This window comes from Lissotriton vulgaris, chromosome 12 (assembly GCF_964263255.1).
Source record: "Lissotriton vulgaris chromosome 12, aLisVul1.2, whole genome shotgun sequence".
NCBI classification, from domain to species: domain Eukaryota; kingdom Metazoa; phylum Chordata; class Amphibia; order Caudata; family Salamandridae; genus Lissotriton; species Lissotriton vulgaris.
Genome location: NC_141700.1, coordinates 744,710,646 through 744,732,707, shown reverse-complemented (window position 1 = coordinate 744,732,707; position 22,062 = coordinate 744,710,646). Strand labels below are relative to the sequence as shown.

The 22,062-nt window shown below is 42.5% G+C and overlaps 1 protein-coding gene across 1 annotated transcript in view; it reads left to right on the top strand.

The window, feature by feature from the left end:
- LOC147678543 (extracellular calcium-sensing receptor-like) overlaps positions 1–22,062 on the top strand; it is a 68,825-nt gene that overhangs the window by 41,021 nt on the left and 5,742 nt on the right. Inside the window, exon 4 of the mRNA XM_086946591.1 lies at positions 5,006–5,242. Coding sequence (XP_086802717.1) covers positions 5,006–5,242 — 237 coding nt within the window. The remainder of the gene's footprint in view (positions 1–5,005; positions 5,243–22,062) is intronic.

Sequence of the window (22,062 nt, the reverse complement as noted above, 5' to 3'; positions counted from 1 at the left end):
TAAGGATTTTATGTTAACATAGTGCTTCCCACATATGACTGAATAACCATGATTAATGTTATACATGGAAAGACGAAATGGAAATAAATAACACTGATAAATCAACTCCTGGCATCTTTGTTATGCTCCTAACGCTGTGCGTCCGGAGTGGGGTGCAATCAAGGTCAGGGGCTGGGGAGTCGGCCCAACCAGTATTGTTTAAGAAGGGCCGCAGAGTGAGATAACAATTTAAAGGACAAGCATAAAATACATCAAAACAACTGTGTAAAATAAGTAACTCAACTGTAGACAGGGGGGCTTTAGAATGAGTACAAGTTGATGCTGTTAGCCAATGTGCATCGCTGGACGGCCTCACTTTGCAATAGCTCCCGCTGCGTTCTTATCTGTAACAGGAAATCTTGTTCAGCTGTCCTTCATCAAAGGGGTTCCAATCCTCCTGGAACTCTCATTGGCTACAACCCTCCTGCCTTGTCCTGCTGGATGTTTTAGATTTTCAAAAAAGTGACTAACTCCAAACATAGAAACCCTCACCAGTTGATTCAACAACAATGACACTCCCTCCTTGGACACTGCCTGCAGCCTTGCCCTGCTGAACATTACATTGTCCAAATTTTTTTTTCTACAGAATTTTCTTTTTGGAATTTCATCTAAGTCAGAATGTAAGCGCTGACCTGTCCATATCCACTTCTTGTATCCAAACCGCGCTCCATCTTGGTCATCCACATTTTTCACCTTTGACCCGGTCTTTCGTGACCAGCTGTCAACTGCTGACGCTTTGATAATTTAAGCATAGGATTTAGCAAAAAACTTTTAAAATGCACAACTCTGATTCTGCGGATTGGATTTTTATGTTTTGTTGTTTTGGTTTCAAATAATGTTTTACATTTCACTCTATTTTTCTAAATTAATTATGCAAAAGAAACAATTGATGGGCGGAATGCTGAAGAATACAAAAATTCACCCCATGTAACAAAGATCTGGGTTTAATCCATCATTCTTTTGCTCACCACGCCACCCCAGTTTGGGACAAGCCATATGCAAATCATTCTTGACCCTGTTCCTTACAGGAACAGTCCAGCCTGAACTTCCAAGCCATGTTCTCCCTGTAGGTTTTATAATGGTGAGATGTCTGCCATACCCCATGGGGCTCCACCTTAACAAACCCCTGTGGCACACTTACTCCCACATAATTTTAAGATTTCACGCATCAACCTATTGCCTATTTAATGGGAGAATCTAAAAATAGCCTTGCTTGATCTCAAAATGTTTAATTTGCAGAAGTTAATGATCCTTCGCCACTAAAAAGTAACGCCAGATAAGAAAATGTAGATGTCCTTTCAATGGGTACTCCCAACATAGGGGGTTCTGCTCTTAGCTTTGCTTTTCCCACACTTCATGACTAATGTTTTGCTCAGATTTATTTTTAGGTCTTTTTCGGTCATGAAATTTGTAAAGTTATGTATCAGGAGTTGGAGGCCATTTGCAGTCCTTGATATAAGGACTGCATCATCTGCATATAATAAAACTGGGGTTACACGTTTACCAACAATAGGGGCATCAGTTTTCAAACTCTGTAATAAAAAGTCAATACCATTAATATAAAGTGAGAATAAAAGGGGAGCAAGGACGCAACCTTGTCTAATTCCACGGGTTACTCTAAAGTGCGTGGTGCATTCCACGTTCTGCCATAGCGTATCTTTGAGGTTAAGTGAGCATATATCTGTGATAAAAAGCTTATGTTGTCATATGGGCGCCCATCTATTCTAGCGTTTGCCATAAGTTTGTATGGTTTACCAAATCGAACGCACTAGAAAGGTCAACAAAGCAAAGGTGGACTAGTCCTTCCTTGGAAAGGGTGTGTTTCCCTATAAGCCACTTGAGGTTGACGAACTGCTCGACCGTTCCGATACCCCTTCTAAAACCACACTGGGCTGCAGTTAGGATATTTTTGTCTTTTACCCAGCCTTCCAACCTGGCTAACAGGATACTGCCCATTAATTTAGAGGTGGAATCAAGAAAGAATATCGGACGGTAGCATGTTAAGCTACCTCTGTCACCTTTTTTAAAAATAGGGACAATCCCACTTTCAGCCCAATAATATAGCGGTTTTCGTCTGTTTGGGTGACCTCTTGTGAAGGGTTGAAAATAAGTTCAAAGTAAGTTAACCAATCTTCTGATGTCACCGATGTATTAACCTTGGCAGATGAAATATCTTTCAACAAGGGTTGGTCTATAGTTTTCCAAAATAAGATAGAATTCTTAGTCTTGTTTGCTTGGATCAGACTATCCCACGCATTCTCCCTGATTTCAGTCTTTCTTGAGTTTAAGGCTTGCTTATAACTTTTCCGAAGGATGCAAATTCTTCCTATATAACTAGGGTTTTTTTTTTAACGTTATTTATCAAGATTTTTCATACAACAAAACGAACCGTAACATCAGCTTGAACCACACTTGTACAGTACCATAGGATATCAGATAGCAGGTATATAATGGTAAGCAAAGAAGAAGAAGAAAACAGACAAAGAAAGCACTGCATTCACAGGTTCACAGGTCACAAACACATTCTGGTACACCATTAAGTTGGCTTATTTAGGCGCCCAATACAAAGTTCATTCAAGGCCCATGGGGAATTCAGAGAAGGAGAAAGAAGTCCAGCGCCCCATATGCTTTACTCAGCCCAACAAGGCCCAATATGCACATGAAAAGGTAAGGAGTGCCTTCAAGGGAATTTATTTTCACAAAAAGCTTTTTGAAAGTAATTTAAAGAAACTTATAAGGACAAATATAAATGTCAACAGTCCTGAAGATGGTCTCACAGATTAACCCTTAGGAGACCGAAACGTCGACCAGCGCCTTTTTCCTTTTTTATCCATCAAATTGAGAATTAGGAGAGGTGTCACCTGGACCTACAGAGTCATATATTTGTTTATGATCAATGTACCTGCAGGCCGGTTTATATATGTTTATATATATTTGTATTTCAAATTGATTACCTTTTTAATTGAACGATAAATTCATTATTTTCTAATACACCGCCTAGTGTTTGTTTTTTAATATTTGTTTTTTGTTGTATAATAGTGTGTACTCTTTATCTAATCAGTAGAAAGTTCTATTTAGGATTGATTCCATTAGAGGACCATTGAATTGTCCTTATAAGTTTCTTTAAATTACTTCAAAAAAGCTATTTGTGAAAATAAATTCCCTTGAAGGCACTCCTTACCTTTCCATATATTTACCCAAGCCCTCAAGGGTATTTTTGGTTGCTCACTGATATATATCTACAATATGCACATAGCATAGTGCTCATACAGTAAGTTGTTATATTACCCCTCGGAGCTCCCTCATGATTCACCATCATAGGGGATCCCTCAGCGCCTTCACTATGTGCCTGGAGATATACAATTAGCGGCTCACAGGTATCCCTGGGTCAGGAGGTAATCGATAACATTTGTGCATAGGTTGTTAATTAGCCTTTGCTATATATAAAATAATGCAGCAATCTTTAAATTTAGGAGCCCGCCCACTACCCCATCTGCATGCCACCCTCCGCTTGGTCAAGAGTAGCTCCATTGCGAGTAACTTCCTATGCGCCTTGGGGATGTCCGCCATGTAGCAACCCTAGCAGGGGAGAGTATGGAAGTGGGAGTGCAATCATCTCAGATAGTGCATCAAGTACTTCCATCAGTATCCCTGGACCTGAGTGCAGGCCCACGCCAGGTGTAAGAAATCGGCCCCTTTTTCGTGACATCGCGCACATCGATTGTCCTCCTGTCATTTGTATTTATGGAGTAGCGTAGGTGTAGGTGTGGAGAAACTTGTAGTGAATAATTTGCAGCCGGCTACTATTCCTAGGGTTTACTTTTAATTCTCCCTTGAAGTCTCTATTTAATCTGGAACATTGTTGTTTAAACCAACGTAGGCAATAATCCCTATTTTTCTTGTTTTTAACTTTCAGGTCTTTAGAGATTTCAGCTGGAATGTTATGAAAGGCTGTTACAGCAATGTCACTTTTGTACATTGAGATTCTGAATTTTGCAAGCACAGATCCTGACACTTTTCACAGGGCAGCCTTTGCACAGCCAAAATCCCATTGTATAATTAGCCTCGAAACTCTACATTTATTGTGAAACATAAAAAGTTAAATATTTTTGAGATAGTATATATGTAACGGATGTATCAGTTTTGAATATACATAGGACTCACTTTATGAAGAAACCTATTGTTGATCAATGATAAAATATATAAAACTGCCAAAACAGTTTAAAAATTCCACTTGAAGAGAACTAGGCTGAACAAAGTTAGAAGTGGCCAGATTCAAAGATTCTATGGGGCATATTCTCAAGCCCCTACCGTCACGGGTACGTCACTTTTTTTGACAGTCCGTGGCGATAAAGCCAGAGCCCTATTCTCAAGGCAGTGTTAACCCACTTGACGTGGCTTTAAGCCACATTAAGTGGCTTCACGCTGCCTTGCGAATATGGCCAGTTTAACGCTAAACTTAGCGTGAAAGGGGGCGTGCAGTGGGTGTTGCGGTGGGCGTATCACCGCAACACCCATTGAGTTTGACTCTACCGCCTATTGTCAAGGGCTGCGATAATAGGTGGCAGCACCAAATGTAAGACCTAGAAAAATCAGGTCTTAAGGTTTGTTAATGTACATGAAGGGACATCTTCCTGTGCATTACCAAACCCCCCCTGCGAGCAGACACCCTTGCACTCTGGTGAAGGGTTCCTGTTTTGGTGTTAAGTCATGAGACTTAGGGCTGTTGCAGGGGGAAACACCAGGCTGCACCACATTCTAGTGAATAGGGTGCAGCTACGCCTCTCAAGGCCACTTCTTTATGAATATCCCCCTTAATCTTTTAAGAGCATCTCAGCAAACCCAACCCAACTCCCCTGGCACAATTCAAAGTTCAGGGTTATTTATTAAGGGTGAGCCTCAAAATGTTCATTCATATTTAATGATCAAGTACAATCAAATGTCTTTATGTTATTCCCACTTCCAGCTTCTTCATTACGTAAGGAACGTACATTTGCAAGAAATTGGTGGAAGAAGGAACTTTTTTGATGAGCATGGAAACCCTCCTCCACAATACGATATTATAAACCTGCAGCAGAACCACAATGGCACCCTCAAGCCTGTGAAAGTGGGTGCTTATGACTTCACTGCCCCTCCCGGAGAAACGCTTAAAATCAATGTCAATGCAATCCGGTGGAATACAGGAGATACAGGAGGCACAAAGGTAAAATTAGTGTACACTTTTAAGGTGTGAAAAAGTATAAAAGGCAAAAATGTTGGTCTGATTTCTTTAATAGAGTTTCAACCTTTATTCAAGATACGATTTCTTCAGGCTTAAAATCCTTCCTTGAATTATTTTGGAGTGTAGTGGGAGGGGGGTTTCAGTGGTTCACAAAGAATGCAAACATCCGAGCAGCAAAAGGTGATATACAAACCATGTTGTTCTATGGGCCCTTAGGGACATTGTCGACGTTGCTAAGTTAGCATGAGCTTCGCTGCAATGCTGCTGCTTTTGCGGACGTTACTACACGCCTTTGATTTTGCAACACTCTGTTTGTGCCTTTCACATGAGAATGGCCTGCTTTCACGTTCTCTGACTTTCCTGGAGTTTAGTCTGAACACGATGTACAAGGTCGATCAACAATGCCCCTTGGTATTCTGTTGTGGTCAGTGCCTTGCAACTAGACATACCATTTATTTATTTATTTTGAAAGTTTTATAGAGCGCGAACAAGATCCTTGTGGATATCAGAGCGCTTTACATTGAATAAAGTTCTTTATACATAAATTAAAGGCAGGTCAGAGCACGAATATATCACATCATGTAAAGGCAGCATAGTAAAGGTGCAACGTAAAACTATCACATAGTGTTAAATAAAGGGAAGACATTAAGATTAGGTTGCCTAGGTGGTCCCTCGTTATAACAAGGGTATGTATTGAGTATACATTTGATCTTGAGATTTCTTTAGACCATACTCAGTTTAATTTGGCCATGAGAATCGAAATTGAAATTGAAATTAAAATAGTTATAAAGCGCACATACACCACGCGGTTTCTTGGCGCTAGGAAACATAAACCATGGGGGAGTGGGAAAGCCGGGCAGATAGCGTGGGAAAGCTTGAACAAAAAGAAATGTTTTCAGGGTTTTTCGGAATTCAAAATAATGGGGAGAGGACCTAAGGGAAAAGTTTACTTCCTTTTTGAAGGAGGCAGTGGAGGAGTTAAGTCAGGTTTCTGGGGGTAAGGCATTACAGATTCTGGGCGCCATCCCTGAGAAGGATCTGGTATATGTTTTCTTCTTGTTGAATTTCTGTGGTTTCAGTAGTAGGTTTTTCACACTTATTGAAGATCTGATCCCACCCGATATCGTTAGTTTCTGCGCATGATAGCTGGGCGTTTTGTGATGCATGGCTTTATGCGTTATACCCGCTATTTTCAAATGGATTCTGGCTTCCAGCGGCAGCTAATTCAGGGATTTTAGGTCTGGTGAGATGTGGACGTTTCTTTTAGAACCAGTTATGTGTCTTGCTGCAGCACTGATTGAAGCTCTTAGTGGAGCAGTTGTAGCTTTGGGTAGGCCACAAAGAGAGACATTCCCGTAGTCCACTCTAGGGATTACTAGAGCTTGTAGAGCCTGCTTGAAGTCATTGATTGGCAGTAAGGGTTTCATCTTCCTCAGTGTGTTTATCTGGATATCTGGAAGTTTGCACCCTTTGTAGCATTGCTGATGTGTTTTTGCATATTGAGGTTACTGTCAACAGTTATTCCCAGTGATTTCGCTGAGTCCACAATGGTCAGTTGAACGTTGAGTGCTGTAAGATGTTTGATCCAGTCTTGCATTATAGGGACTTGGCAAGTGGAGCTATTAGAAGGAATTCGGTTTTTAGGGCGTTCAGTTTGAGATAGTTTTCTGCCAGCCATGTCTGGGTATTCTTAAGCGATGTGTTGAGCAAGTTGATGTCTTCTAAGGTGTGGATCTTAAGATATAGTTGTGTGTCGTCGATGTACATGTGATATTGCACTTTAGACGTGTGTAGAATTTCGGTGAGTGGTTCCATGAAAAGATTAAACAATGTCGGGGATAGTGAGGACCCTTGCGGGACCCCCAAAGTTACAGGGACGGGATTTGACATGGAGTTAAAGACTTTGAATTGTTGTGTTTGATTTTGGAGAAATTAGGTAAACCATTTTAGCACTGAACCTGATAATCCCATTCTATATTTCAGAAGATCTATGAGGTTCTCGTGTTTGAGCATATCAAAGGCTGAAGATATGTCTAGCAGGATGAGTAGGCAGGTTCCCTTCTGATCAAGCATTTGTACCGCGTCGTCAATTATATGTGTCATGGCTGATTCAGTGCTGTGACCTGCTCGGAAGCCTGATTGGTGTTTTTTAAGAAGGTCGAAGTGATCAATATGACTTGTCAACTGTAGGTGCACACATTTCTCCAGTAGTTTGGCCAAAGTCACAATATTGGAGATAGGGCGATAGTTGTTCAGTCCATAGGGTCGGCCGTGGGTTTCTTTAGGATGGATGAGACCTGACCTACTTTGAGGGTGTCCGGAATGCAACCTTGTTGAAGTGAGCTATTTATGATCTTGGTCCAGACAGGTAGAAGCAGGGGAATTGGGTCTTTAACCACGTTTGCGGGGAGAGGGTTGGTGAAGTGATTGGCAGGGTTCAGGGCACTAAGTATTTTGCCTATAGCTTCTTCCGAGTAAGTGGCAAAAGATGACCAATCCGCTGCATTTTTTAGATCAAGCTTTGATGGGCTTTGGGATGGCACAATTGGAATTGATGGGGAGGTTTTGGTATGTGGTCCCGAGTGCAAGATTGGATCATTGAGGAGGTCCTTCTTGATGTTTTCAGGTTTATGAGTACAAAAAGGCAGAACATTCTTCACAGTTGGGTTGTGGACACGCTATGTCTTGTGGACGTTGAGGTGCCTCTTTAGATTGGGTTTTGATTAGTTCAAAAAGTTTTTGGGGACGATTTCTCTAGTTGGGAGCTGAAGAAGTCTGCTTTGGTGCGTTTGATCTTTCTGTAATATGCATTTCTTTTTTTCCTTAGAATCTTGAGGTGATTAGCGGATGGAACTGATCTCCACGTACGTTCAGAAGTTGTGAGAGATCGTCTGTCTTCATTGAGTATTCCATTGTACCAGGGTTTAGAGTCTTTTATGGAGGCTCTCTTTAGTTGAAGGGGGGCTACATCATTTATTATCGAGGTCATGGAGTTGAGGTAGTGATTGGTGAGATCATGAACTACCGAAGAGCCTGCAGGGGGCAGGAGTATGTTGTAGCAGAAGATGGTAAGGAGTTAAGGTGGATTTTTTCAGCTCTCTTTTCCATACTTTTGGTCTTGTGGATTGAACCGTGTTAAGTTTCACTATTTCCTTGATGAAGAAGGTAATAATATGATGGTCTGACCAGTCCCAGGGTTGGATGGATTCAAGCTGGATGGAGTCTCTTTTAGAGATTATTTTATCCAGGATTGATCCTTTGTCGTGCACAGGACTGTTACGAATTTGGGTGAGGTTTAGGTCATCTAGGAAGTTTTTAAGACTATTGACCACTGCATCATTGTGGTTGTCCCATTGGAGATTGAAGTTCCCAAGGAATAGTTGGTTATTTTGGCGCCCGTTGTTCATTGATAACATATCCATGAAGTGTTCGGTGAAGGTGAGTTTGTCACCTGGTGGGTGATAGATGGTGTGTAAAGAGCATACTGGTTTGTCATTGCTGGTGATGTTGAGGCATATGTATTCACAAGAAGGGAATGTGGATCTGTTTACTGAGATATTGCTACGGTGTATACAGGCGATGCCTCCCCCTGTTTTATCAGTCTGTCCAGTAGGATGATGTCATAGTTTGGGGGTACTAGTATGTCAATGAATGGTGTGGAGGAATCTTTTAACCAGGTTTCAGTTACAGGTTAGATGCCACACAGAGCTGCAGTACGGAAGACTTGTGCTTTGATATTACGTTGTTGCATGTTTTTTTAACACACTTTGAGTAAGCCAATCCATGGAGAAGAGCTCTGCTGTTCCTATGATGTAAACCTTACATACAGGCTTTAAGGTATGGGATCTGCTGTCAAAGCCCAGAGGTCATCCTTTTTTATAAAATAAACTTCTTCTAGTCAAGGGGAGGGTGATTAGGCCTAAAAGCCCTTTTTTTCACAGTTTTTATAAAATGACTTCTCCCTTTGTATTCTATGGAATCTAACCATGATAACTGTGTTAAGTTTATGAATTTTGCTGCTAGTAGTGGCACATATACTGTATTGTAAAGTAAAATAGTTAAAATAAAATTTTTGAACTATTTCAGTTACTCTGCTTATTCTCATTGTGGACAAGAACGAGTGAGTGAGCGAATTTCTGAGAGAGTCGGAAAGTGTTGTGTTCTGGGTTGTCTGAGCATTTGTAGCTCTGTGATCTTTGTAGGAGAACGAATAAGACACTATAGCTAGTCGGTTTGTGATTTTGGGTGCTGATGTGGTAGGTCTTCTTGATGATAACCGTGAGGATATAACATTGTATATCATATGTTTTTGACTCATTGACTTTTGACTCATTGTTTTTTTGGAATAACCCATCTTGACTGAATAAAATGGCATTATCAGTCATTTGGTAGTAGCCTAGAAACTTTTTTGCCTGTATTCTCATGTACCTAATGAATATCTTTATACTCATTTAATGGTATTGCTTTGATCTTGAGCTATAATAGTCAAGGACACTGTTTTTCTATACCGATCAAAGAATAATGCGACTGGATGAAGTCAATAAATGATGTCCTATACAAATATGGTCATGGTAAAACTTCAATAGCTACATTTGGGCTTGGATAATCTGAGGCCAACTAATAATTCTGTGTGATTCCTCGGTGTGTGGAGGAGATAGTTGTCCTGCAGCCTTAGATGAATTGATGCAAGATTTTATAGTGTTCTGGAATGAAGGGCACTGACAATTGGCTTAAAAAAATTGCATGTTGACTTTCACGCTAAATGAGATAACTCCAATATGTGTGGTAGTGGGATAGCTAACCTCTCATCACTGGATCTTCATAATAGGGTACCTGTTGGCCTGGCCCTTTGTGCAGGGTCACTCCCAAATGTTTAGCCTTTACCTGCCACTTTTTGATGAATTTGTTTTTGTTGTCCTTAAGACTGTGTGAACTTTACCACTGGTAACCACTGATATAGTACAGGTGCTCACTCCCCTAAACATGGTTTTATTGGCCTATACCCAATTGTCATATTTAATTTACTTATATGTCCCAGACCTGCTAACTTAATTAAACATGTATTAATGTGAAGGGGAGGCATAGCTGTGAATGGGGTGGACCCTCTGTCCCAGAACTGCTTCTGTAAGTGGCACTTCCACCACTCTACTCTCAATTCTCCCTACTTCAAAAAACAAGAAAACAAAAAGTGCACAAGCTTGCCAAGACTGCTGCTGCTGATGTCCTGGCGTGTGTTCACACTTCTAATTGATATCGGCTACCAAGAGGCTCAAAAAGTAATTTAAAAGCAACTATTGTGCAGTGGTTTGCAACTGCTTTCCTCCCACCGTGTGCCACACAATATCGGCTCCTCACAGGATGACATGTGAGGAGAGCCGATATTGTGTAGCACATAGTGGTATTTGTGAGTTGACAGGTCTTAGAATGACATACTATATACTCATGGCCAGTGAATTAAATGCTACCAGTGGGCCTGCAGCACTTCTTGTACCACCCACCTAAATAGCACCATAAAATATGTCGCAGGCCTGCCACCACAGCCTGAATGCAGTTTTAAAACTGCCATGTCGACTTGGTATTACAACCCCCTTGGCAAGCCTTAACCTCCCCTTTTATTACATATACATCACCCGTACTGTAGACCCTAGGTAGCCCATAGGGTAGGTTACATTGTAATTAAAAGGTTAGAGTTATGTTTGTAAGTTTTACATTTCCTGGTAGTGAACAACTCCTAAATTCCTTTTTCTGAACTGTGGGGCCTATCTTTCCCATAGGATAACATTGGAGATTCCTTATTAAATTTAATAGGCTGCAATTTCCAATTGAAAGCCGGTGGCTATGTCATATTTTGTATCTATGAAACTATAATGATAAAATCTCATTAATGGTAAAATTTGATTTTTCACCACAATTTTGAAAATGGCACTTTTAGAATGTTGATATTTTCCTGCCTTTAGCCCTTTGCATCTGCATCCTGCCTTGGGTCACATGACTGGGTGTAGCTGGCAGTTAGAATTTGTTAATTCCTACTAGACATTCACACAATAGAGAAATTAGGTGTGCCTCAATGGGCCACCTGCTGGCAGAAGGAGAGTGTGAAGCTGAGCACAGCCCTACTTGCAACTGAATAGGGAGTGTTTGTCTACACAGATAGTACCTAATAACTTCACATTGACTGTGCAGCCAGCTTAGAGCCAGGGCAGAACAGTTATGAAATGTCATGCACCTCACAAACCTTTATACAAGCGTTTCTCACTTTCTAGAGGAAGGGCACTATGGTATAAACACGGAACCTTCAGACCCACTCTTCAGTTCACTACTGGACCTACAAGAGCACTCTCAGGACTACCTGCTGCTGTGACCTGCTGTGCACACTGTAAGACTGTTGCTGCATCTGAAAGGATTGTCTAGAGCCGGGAGCCCTCATAGGCCAGCCCTGCTGTTGAGCCCTGCATCTTCACATGAATGCAGGATTCCAGGAATGACTCCAAGGGCTAGTTTGATGGCCCCATGTCTATAGCCACAAGGACGAAAAGGCTCCCACCATCTTGAACCTGCACCTAGACCCAGCCAGAGTGAACCTTGAACCCCCAGGTGGTCTCCCACCAGCCCTGGACCCTTGGTTGTGGTGTTAAAGGTACCCAGATGGCCAAATCATTAAACTGAGGACACATTTTGGCCAGAAAATCCTCTCAGAACCAGGAGGAAACCGGGAACAACCTGCTTGCCCATCCGCCTGAGAGACATCGCCGGTTGGATTACCTTTGCAGGTCTGAAGGGAAGCACTGATGGGTTGCAATCCACTTTTTATATCTGAATAGCATTCCATTGTGGTCAGCATATTTTTGGACTTTGCCCCAGTCCTGCAAGACTAGATGTCCAGGGTTGGTGTTTTGATCTTTTAGGTGCTAGTTTTCACTAAAAACGTTAAAAGTTCATAACTCCGGTTCTACTGATTGGAATTTTGTTATTTTGGTGTCATTTTCACTTCATGACTCTTTTTATGCTGCATAAACACTTTATACATTGCTAAACCACTCAGGTGATAATGAGGTTGGACTCAACCCCCTATAATATTAATGCTGTGGAGTTTCTGACTGGCCCATAATGATAAGTACTGATAGTGGCTGTAAGTGATGATGTCTGACTAGCACATTTCAATCGGTACTGATTTTGACAAAGTTACATAACATGGCAAAATTAAATACAATATCTGAATAGTACACATTGCATCATTTGTCATTTGTCCACCATCATTATCACCTGAGTGGTTTAACACACACTAGTCTTGTTATCACTTTTCCCTAGCCAGCATGGTCGTGGAGGAAACACACTGTTTTTTCACGATCAGGTTATTCCAAGAGGGCGCTCGCCATACGATCAGATGTTCAGTCCGTTCTTAGTGTCTAGTATGAGGGAGGTGGCCACATATAGGAAACAGGAAGCTTTCCACGGATAACGCGAGACGGAGAGAGGCCGGTCGGATTTGGTGAAGTTAGGTAAGCGGCAGCTGTCGCGTTACTGCACCAAGCGCCGATGAGAATTCGGGCGTTTCAGAATAGGGTCTAACGTAGTCTCTTGGTTTGTAGAGTTCAGAAGAATTAGCGGCGAGTGAAAACGAAGACACAGGGCAAACGGGACATCTAAAGACAGTGGGCTCGACAGGTAGGCGGTACATTGATACAGTAGTTTACTTAGGAAATGGCAATTGCTGTCAGCATGTATTGATACCATTTCGTTTTCCAGACAGGAACTCAATATATTGCATAGAGTGGCCCGCAACCGACTCAGTTGTTTGAACACCTGTGATATTGACCGGCATGAGGTTGTATGGTGACACTGGGCAGGTTGGCATACTAATAGTCACACACAGAGATTGCACAATAGGAGCACGAAGACATAAGCACGTATTCTGATTCAGGACTTGTTATGACAAAATTACACAATGTTTTCATGTAAAAGGGGTTGGTTCCAAAACTTCCTGATTTCTAAGTTTAGATAATTTTCGTTATGTTGGTTTTAATTACAGTATTCCCCTGACAAAGGTATTTCTATACCGAAATGCATTGGGATTGACTGAATATGATGCTGTGACGAACATATGTACATGATGTAATGTACACAAGAGAAAAAATCAAGAAAGAAAATTGTCATTAAAATATGATGTCTTCAAGGATTTGAATTTTCGTTTTTGTGGCTACAACAGATTGTTGCACGGACACTGAGTTTGAAAGAGAAAATTTGGTTTATCTTTGTATAGATTGTGAATATATAAAGCTGTGTTTAACATTAGCATCCCACGGGGCATGTGAATAGTGCGCCACTCTCAAACAGTATCTGTTTGTTAGTTTAGTTTGGCACTGACTTGAGCCAGTCAGTTTGAGTGGCAAGCATCACGTGATACTAGGATTAAGTAAAAAGCTTGTATAATCAATATAAGGCTTCAATTGGTGTGCAGAGGGTCAAATTCTCTTTAGTGATTTATACCTCACATAGGTGCTGCCATCTTGCTTGGCGCCCTTTAGCACCCCTAGAAGGAAAATCTTAATGGAAAGGGGTGCTTTCTTTATTTGCATGAAGGGCAGTCAAGATATTATTACCTATCCTCGCTTTAGAATGAGTAATTGCAGTAACAGTAGCTGTAGTGTGTGCGAATTTTGTTCCATCCTCAGCCAAGGAATTCCCTACAATGTGTCCTCCCACACGTTGATGACTCAATGTATGCGTTACATGGGTCCTTGGCAACCTATCTTTGAGGTCAGCCACTTTGTTACTAATATTGTAAATTATCATGAAAGGACTGAACACAGTAATACAAATCCCACTATAAGTGTGGGGCATTCAGGATTTGTATATTCAAGTGCAAGAAGTAAAGCTTTCAGTTCCTCCAACTGCGCAGTACAGTCACCTAAAAACTGTGTGTATGTTTTTTAGGTTGGAATTCTCCATTCAACAAAACACCAATAAACAGCACTACAAACCGCTGAATATTGTTGCTTAGAAACTATATCAGGTCGGGCCAAACCATCAGTGTAAATAATATATTTATATTGATCAAGACAGAATGGCTAAATCCTGAGCTAAACCATTAGAAAAACAGAAATTGATTCAAAGTGGATCACAAAATAGGTTCTAACCTTTTAATATTCAAGCTTGAAAAACAAGCAGACTTAGGTGCTTCTTAAACACTGTGGCTTAATCACCAACACCACAAATGCCTCCAGTAAAATGAGCAAGGGTATTGTGGACAGGCACAATCACTACTCAGCAGACCCGCAAATAAGTAACAGACAAAGCTTTGGTGGCGCCATGTTGCAGGGATTCTGCTCAGGAACAGAACTATTATTAGGACCTTAAAACATTATTATGTAGGGAAGGCTTCACTATACCCCCTCAGTACCTATAGGCCTGAATCTGACTAGCTTATAGGGCCTCATTTGCCCTCCTAACCTTCCCAGCAAAACAAGTAATTTGGCACTCCAGAACACAACACTCTCAACCCTCCCTGGGATCATGGTAGCAGGTCAGCCCCTTTCGTTCTTTGACTCGTACTTGTCCACAATCAATAGAAAAGAACTCAAAGGAAGCCTATAATATTTATTGAAACTATTTTTAATATGCAATAAGTGTGCCTGAATTTGAAAACAAATGCTGGTCAGTAATGTCATTACCATGATTAAAACCATATAAAATAAAAAGTCCTGTCATATTAGTTGACAGATTTGCTAAAACCCACCATCACTATCAAAGCAAGGTGAATATAGATCTGTGGGAGTAGTGGTGAACCCCATACCCTGGTTCACCTAGATTGCTGCTCTATATCTCAGCCATCGTAGCCCTTTTGTCTCAGGACCTTTGATCTATCTGCAAGTGTCCACCCTGTGTTTTCAAAATGATAAGTCCCTGGTTATATGATAAAACAAATGTGTTGAAAAACAGCAGCTGGGTTTCTCTATTATGTCAAGGTGCTAGTGTCAGACCACAGAGAATAACAAGTTACAATGAGACCAGACTACCACCCTGACACAAAGACCTAATATCATTTTAGCAAAAACTATCACAGTAACTTCTTCTGAGCAATGTGGAGCTAGATTAAATTTAAGAGAATATTAAGTCAGGAGAAGTAGACTTAGAGTAAGGAGTGGAGAAGGTTAAGTGTTTACACAACACAAGGCCTTAATGATACTATTGACAAATTACGTTATATCTAAGTTACGGATCCCTTTTATGCATGGGTGGGTAAGTAGGGCTGGTATGGACTATTGCTCAGGTAATAGAAGATTCCACAGTGAGTTTATGTAATTTTCACCACATCCACTCCACCAAGTGTATAATCGATTTATGGTGTAGGTCAATTCACACCACAGTAAATAACACAGCCTGGGGGCAGAAGGTTAGGGGTTTGATGAATGGATGTGAAAGGAGAGTTGTGGAAGGTGTCACAAAGACAAACACTACACAACAACAATATTCATCAGGGTTCATCAAATCTGTTGTGGAAGCAAATGAAGGAATGACAGTTCTATTAAATGCATTGCAAGCAGTCCTTCAGCCTCAGACACCCAAGTTATTATATATCAAAATGTTATGTCATCTAGGTTTGAAAAATACTGTAAGCTTGCACCCACACAGTTCTGATAATTAGTATTGTTAAGAGAAAATGATACTGTAAATTTCAAATTGTATGATGCCTCAGCATTCTTCTCGCAATGTCCATCTTGGGTTCCTCACTGAACTGGTCCGGTATGGTAAGTAGGACTGTTATGGAACTTTGGTCCTTCATGCAAACGTAGAGAAGTCCTGTGGATTAGAAAACAGAAACAATATTGTAGAGTTGAGGAGAAGGGCAGACAGTAAGCTTCATGAGGAATGTACCAAAACTCAGAACCAGGGTAAGAGCATAGGCTGCAAAAATAATTCATTTGATGGCTCTTGAGTGATTAACTGAGAATTGAGAACAATTTCCAACCAATAAAGGACAAGTAGCTGTATGTAACAGTTGATCAATCTCACAACTGTTATCATAACATTTGGCCGAGTGTGTGTATCATGTGATGATGATGTGAAATCACGTCCTTCTCCAGTTACAACAGGCCCCTCCGACCACATCCACATAATAGAGAAGTTTCACATTTGAGCCAGCACACACATTAAGCAGCATTTCCCAAATCAACACACCTCTCTCCAGTCCACAACGCTGAGTAGGCCTCTTAGAGTCATCGTGATGTTGGTTTTCCTTTTGAAGTTGATATCTTTTTTCTTCAGGCTGTTGAGGTAGTTCCACACTGAGTCCTTCCATCCTCCTGACTCTGAGTAACGAATCAGTCAAACTCCATTCCGACCGAAATGAGAGAGATAGACGTATAGTGTATTGCAGTTGATGAGCAAGAAGAGAAACAGAATTTGAGTATTTTTTGTAGACTTGTGTTTGCTATCTAAACTTACTTGTCTAGTCTCAGAAGAAGCAGAAAAAAAGAAGTGGACTCTGCATGTAAATCTCTCTAAGTGTGAAGGGGCTGGTCACTTTCAAGAAAAATGATCACCCATCAGGCCCCAAACATTGTAAGTCATTGAAATCAAGTTTACAAATTATGATCACCCTCCCTTCCTGTCTGCCACCACATCAAACATCAGTTGTCAATCACAATCACTCAATAATATATCACTTATTGGTGGAATAGTCACCTATTCTAATCCAAGCATTATGGTACACAATTGTATCTCCTCTTTGATGCAAGCAACACATTGGCAGTCTTGTAAATCAAATGATCTTTACTGGGGCAACCCTGCTAGGGGAGGGAAAAACAGAATGATAGGCATGGGACAGAGGCAGGCATTATCTCCATAGTCCTTGAAGGGAATGGGAAGGCTTCTTCACTGAAAACTGGTCCAAATTCAGCTGAGCCATACATGTGTGTTCAATTGGTGGGGATCCATAAGTCAGACACTAACAAGTATATAATATTCCTCTAGCTATATCCATTCTTTTTTTCACAAAGCATTAAGCAGTTTGACAATAAGTAATTGAAATGTTCTATGGTGGCCCACTCAGTCAGGGAAGTAGAGTTCATCCTCAAACTCATGTGATTTGCCCAACAGTTGATCAATTAAAACACTTGAGTCTGACCACTCACCCCCATCCCCTTCCTGTTTCTGTGGTATTTCAAGAACAGTATAATTGAGTGGGATGAATTGTTGGTTCATGTTGATAATGATCAATCAACGTTTTGGGGCAAGAGACTGGTCCTTCGCACTGTAACAAGTTCACCAGCTGCACTGAACACATGCTTCCTCCCATACCAATAGACCAATAGGATTTGTTCCACATAGACCTCTTTTGGGTCATCCGGATAGTCTTGGACCATCCTCCAACTGGTGCTGCCACTTGCTCGATCTCTGTTGCTTTTCCTTCCTCACTTGACGTACTCACTTCAAACCGAGCCATTGCAGAGGTTGGCTCCAATTCTCATGCTGCTGGTGTTATTGCTGGTGTTGTTGCTGCTGGTTTTGTTGCTGGTGTTGCCCATATTGTCTGCTGTGAGACAACAGCACAGCCATCTTTGGAGTTTGAAGGCTGCATGCCATATCTTCAGCCTGAGACTCTAACTTCCAGCCATTCTTTTCCAGGTCCCTTGTTTGCTCAACAATCCAAGTCATGTATTGTGAAATATCCCCTTCTAAAAAAGAAATAAAAGTGACCAGTATTTTTTTGTACCGTGGATCAAGTATTGTGGCACAGATGCACTCTTTGTAGCCTTGTATTAACAGCTGAACGAAGGATTAGGCTCTCAACAAAGCTATGTACTTCTTTGTTTCCGTTCATACCTGCGAACCTTTGTGACACATTTTTTTTAACTGATCCTGGAGCAGATGCCAAAACGGGATAGCTCGGCTCATTGTACTGGTCTTTTTGACGACTTCCTGGGTGAAAACCTTAAACGGAAGTAGCATCTGTGTCAGGCAATTGACTGGGCCCCGTTTGTTCATCTCGAAGGTCATGCTTTTCCCAGGTGCATCCCCTCCTCTTTGAATGACATCATCATTGATCAGTTGTACTGCTAAAACAGATGTTACAACATGTAATAGGTCGAGTTTCAACATATTTACACCTCCTGTATGAGGGCTTTAACTGGTACACTATTAGCATGCTGAGTGATCCTCAACTGATTCCGGGCTTAAAAAGAATGGGAAAAGTAAGTGCAGATTCTTCTGCAGATGGTCAGTCTGCTGTGGACTGCGTCTTCTTTTTTTTAGAAAGTCCTGCACAATCAGGTTGATGAAATGTATCAAACACAGGACCCTGAAATAGCCACCATCAGTGTTGGCCCTAACTATGTTACTGCCACGTCCATGTCAACAAATCCAATTCTGAGACCATCTGGGTCGCTGCCATTCTAGCATCTTCATAGTCTGCCAAGATGTTTGCAGCTGTATGAGATTTCACCATAGTGAAAGTGGCTACTGTTGCATGCTGTTTCTTCAGCACTGAGACTTGTAGATAGCTGTTGCCTAACCCCGCAAAAGAGATCCAGTGTGCAGTGATACACATGTAATCAGTGGCTTGACAACTGGTCCACAATGCTATCATAAGGTAGATAGTGTGAACCGTACTCTGTTGCAAAGCTTGTTCAACCAATTGCAGCACACCATGATCGAGCGCGACACTCTGGTAAAATTCTATTTTGGGCAGATGGCCAAAACACAAATCCTAAAAATCCCACTCCTTCCACAAATGAAAATAGGAGGAGGTCCAGCGCTAACATTTTAGTCAGCTTCCTGTTTTACAAACGTGCCATTGAGTGGTTGCATTCGTAGGGCCCCTCCTGTATAAACATGCCCAAAATAGTAGCCTGGATGTGTTTCTTTTGTGGTGTCACTGACACAGGTGACTTCTGGGGAGAACCAGGAGGTGGTAGACTCAGTGTGCATCTTGGGACAGTCACTGTATGTGGTGGTGTTACCTTCTGACTCTTTTTCATTTTGGAAGTTGCTGAGATGGGGGAGACTGACACACATCTGGGGCAGGACTGCTTTGAGTAAAGCTGTCACGCTCTTCTTCTTCATCACCTTCACCTCTCACCGTGATTTGAGCTGATTCTCCTCTCTCATTACCACATGCAGCAATTTTTATAAGGTGCTCATCCTACCAGACTGCGTGATGTTTTTCCATATTGGTCATTTGTCCTCCAGTACCAAAATGTGGACCAGGCTTACCTCGATGGGTCAAGACTGATTTGCATATGGCTGGGTTAAAACTGGAATGGCATGGTGAGCAAAAAAACTATGGATTTAGGCCCAGATCTCTGCACAGGGGTGAATGTATGACATTGCTCTGCATTCTGTCAATCATCTGTTGTTTTTGCATTAGTCACCCTGAGTGGGACGGGTATGCTCAGACGTGAGCCCCGTGCTCTCCATGCCACTGGACTCAAGCTATCCTGGTTGATGAGAGCTGAAAGCCCGAAACCGGTCCAAGGATGCTTGTTTCCTATCCAGGGATGACCTGGTTTGGCAGTTCCAGCTGGACTGTTCCCATGAGGCACTGGGTCAAGACTGATTTGCATATGGCTGGGTTCAAACTGGAAAGGCATGGTGAGCAAAAAGACGAGGGATTTATGCCCAGATCTCTGTACTGGGATGAATGTATGACATTGTTCTGCATTCTGTCCATCAACTGTTGTTTTTACCTTGATGAACACTCAGATGGCAAATGGAGCATATTGAATGTTATCCTCCTGCTTGCAAATCACAAAGAAGTCCAAAACTGAGGTGGAGAACGTTCTTAGTTTACCACTGCCAATGCCTGAAGAAGAACTGGAGGTTGGTGGGTGTGTTGTTGATTGCCTCTCCGCAGCGCGTACTTCAACTGAGGTAGTGGTGGGTACCATCTCAGCGGGGCCTTACACATTTGGAAGCTGGCAGTGGTGCTGGTGGTGGTAGCGGTGCCACATCACTCATAGTAGTTTGAATAAGAAGGGCAATGTCAATGTCCTCTGAGCCAGCTTCCATGACAATTGCTGGATCATCATTTTCATCCCCTTCAATAATTCTAAGACTTGCAGGAACTTTCCTTTTCCCATGTCTCTCCTGGTGTGTCTCAAACTCAGCTAGTGTTCAATCCATGTCCATGTCATCAGAAGTGGGCTTGGAGAAGATGGTACAGTACTCTTCAAGTATCATGCTGGAGATCTGGAAGCCAGTGGTTCAACAACTGGTACATCTTGCTCGGCAGGAAGCTAAACCTCCTGTTCTGGTCCTACTTCAGGAAAATATACTATTGTTGGCTGCGGCTCCTGTTGTGTACCAACATTTTTCACAGGAGGACTCACTTCACATAAAAAAGCATTACAAAATTCCAGCAGTTCCCTGCATTAAGCAGAACCTATTTCTCTATGAGTAATGTTCTGCACAATTATGTCTCATGCAAGCAAAAAGTATGCCAAATTGGTTGAAGTGTAATTTGGGATTGTCCTGCCTTACCTGCCTCACTAACGGCGAACCCCTCCACGGACCAGCGGACCAGAGTACTTCCGAGGGAGCCGCAAGAGCCTGCTGCTGCCGCCACGCCTCGCCGGACCCGCTTCGCGGGTCCCGCTTCGCGGTCAGCAGCGGCCAGTTCTTCACTGCAAGGGGCTTGTTCCAAACCGACAGGCAGGGCTGCGAGCTTGGAGCGGCGGACTCCAAGGACCAGGAGTCCCCGCGCGCCCGTGACCACCTGGGCTGCTCTCCCTGCCAGCCCCGCCCCCTCGGTGACCAACCACACAGCTACAAAAGAGAAGCAACATTCCCGCTGCGCGGGAGCGCGCGGGAGGGCGCCGGGAGAAGCCCGGGACAAGGGCGGGACCGTCTGTGGCCGTCAGTGGCCGAAGGAGGCCGGGCTGGGCCCTATCCCTTAATTTTAACTCCCAACTTCTATTCTGTCCAAGGTGATGCCCTCGCCGACACCACGTGAAACTCCATCAAGGGAGGGGGGCAGCAACACAGGGACACTGGACAATTACTTTAAATCCGCCAAGGGAGATGCGGGCAAAGAAAGCTCACTGGAGAAACGTAGGGCGGAGCGTCGGCGCTCCATTGAATCTATGAAGAACAGACCCTTGACAGAGATCATCCCGTATCCTATCTCTCAAGAGGAAGGTACGCCCCCTAATAGCTTAAATCCCCCGACTCTCGAGGACTTCCCCCTTTTACTTCGGGAAATTCCCAGCACCCCTGGGCTGGCGCCTGGAAAGCATATAGACTCAACTCCTCCTATGGTATGCGTCACCCCCGTTAATTTGGTTACCCAAACTCCCCCTTTGCAAGTAACTAAGAAGAGCAAGCCAAAACCAAGTGTCGTGGTGGAGCTGCATAGGCCCCCACCTAGCAAACGCAGTAGGAAGTCAATAGGGGGACGGGGGAAAACCAAACTATCCCATCTTGATTTTGGTAAAAAACATATCAATGCACTCCAATCTGGGAAGGATAATGAGAATGTGCCTATCACTCCTCCCCCCAAGGTCCAAAGCGCCAACATAGCTGTTACCAACAAGGATCCAGAGGCCAATACACCGAATAAAAACCCCCGCCCTTACATCTATAGGGAGTATAGAATTCTTATTTCGCTCCCTCATTAGTGATAGTCTGAAAAGAGTTGAGATCAGGCTCACTTTATTAGAGACATCTCTTACTACCTTGAACACCTTAGTTAGTAAGCAATCCAAAATAGTGGGAACCCATCTCCCCACAGGAAACTCTCCTAAAGTAGGAGCCTCACAAGGTGCCAACAAACCTCCCCCTCAGAGTGTGCCTACTGCCCCCCC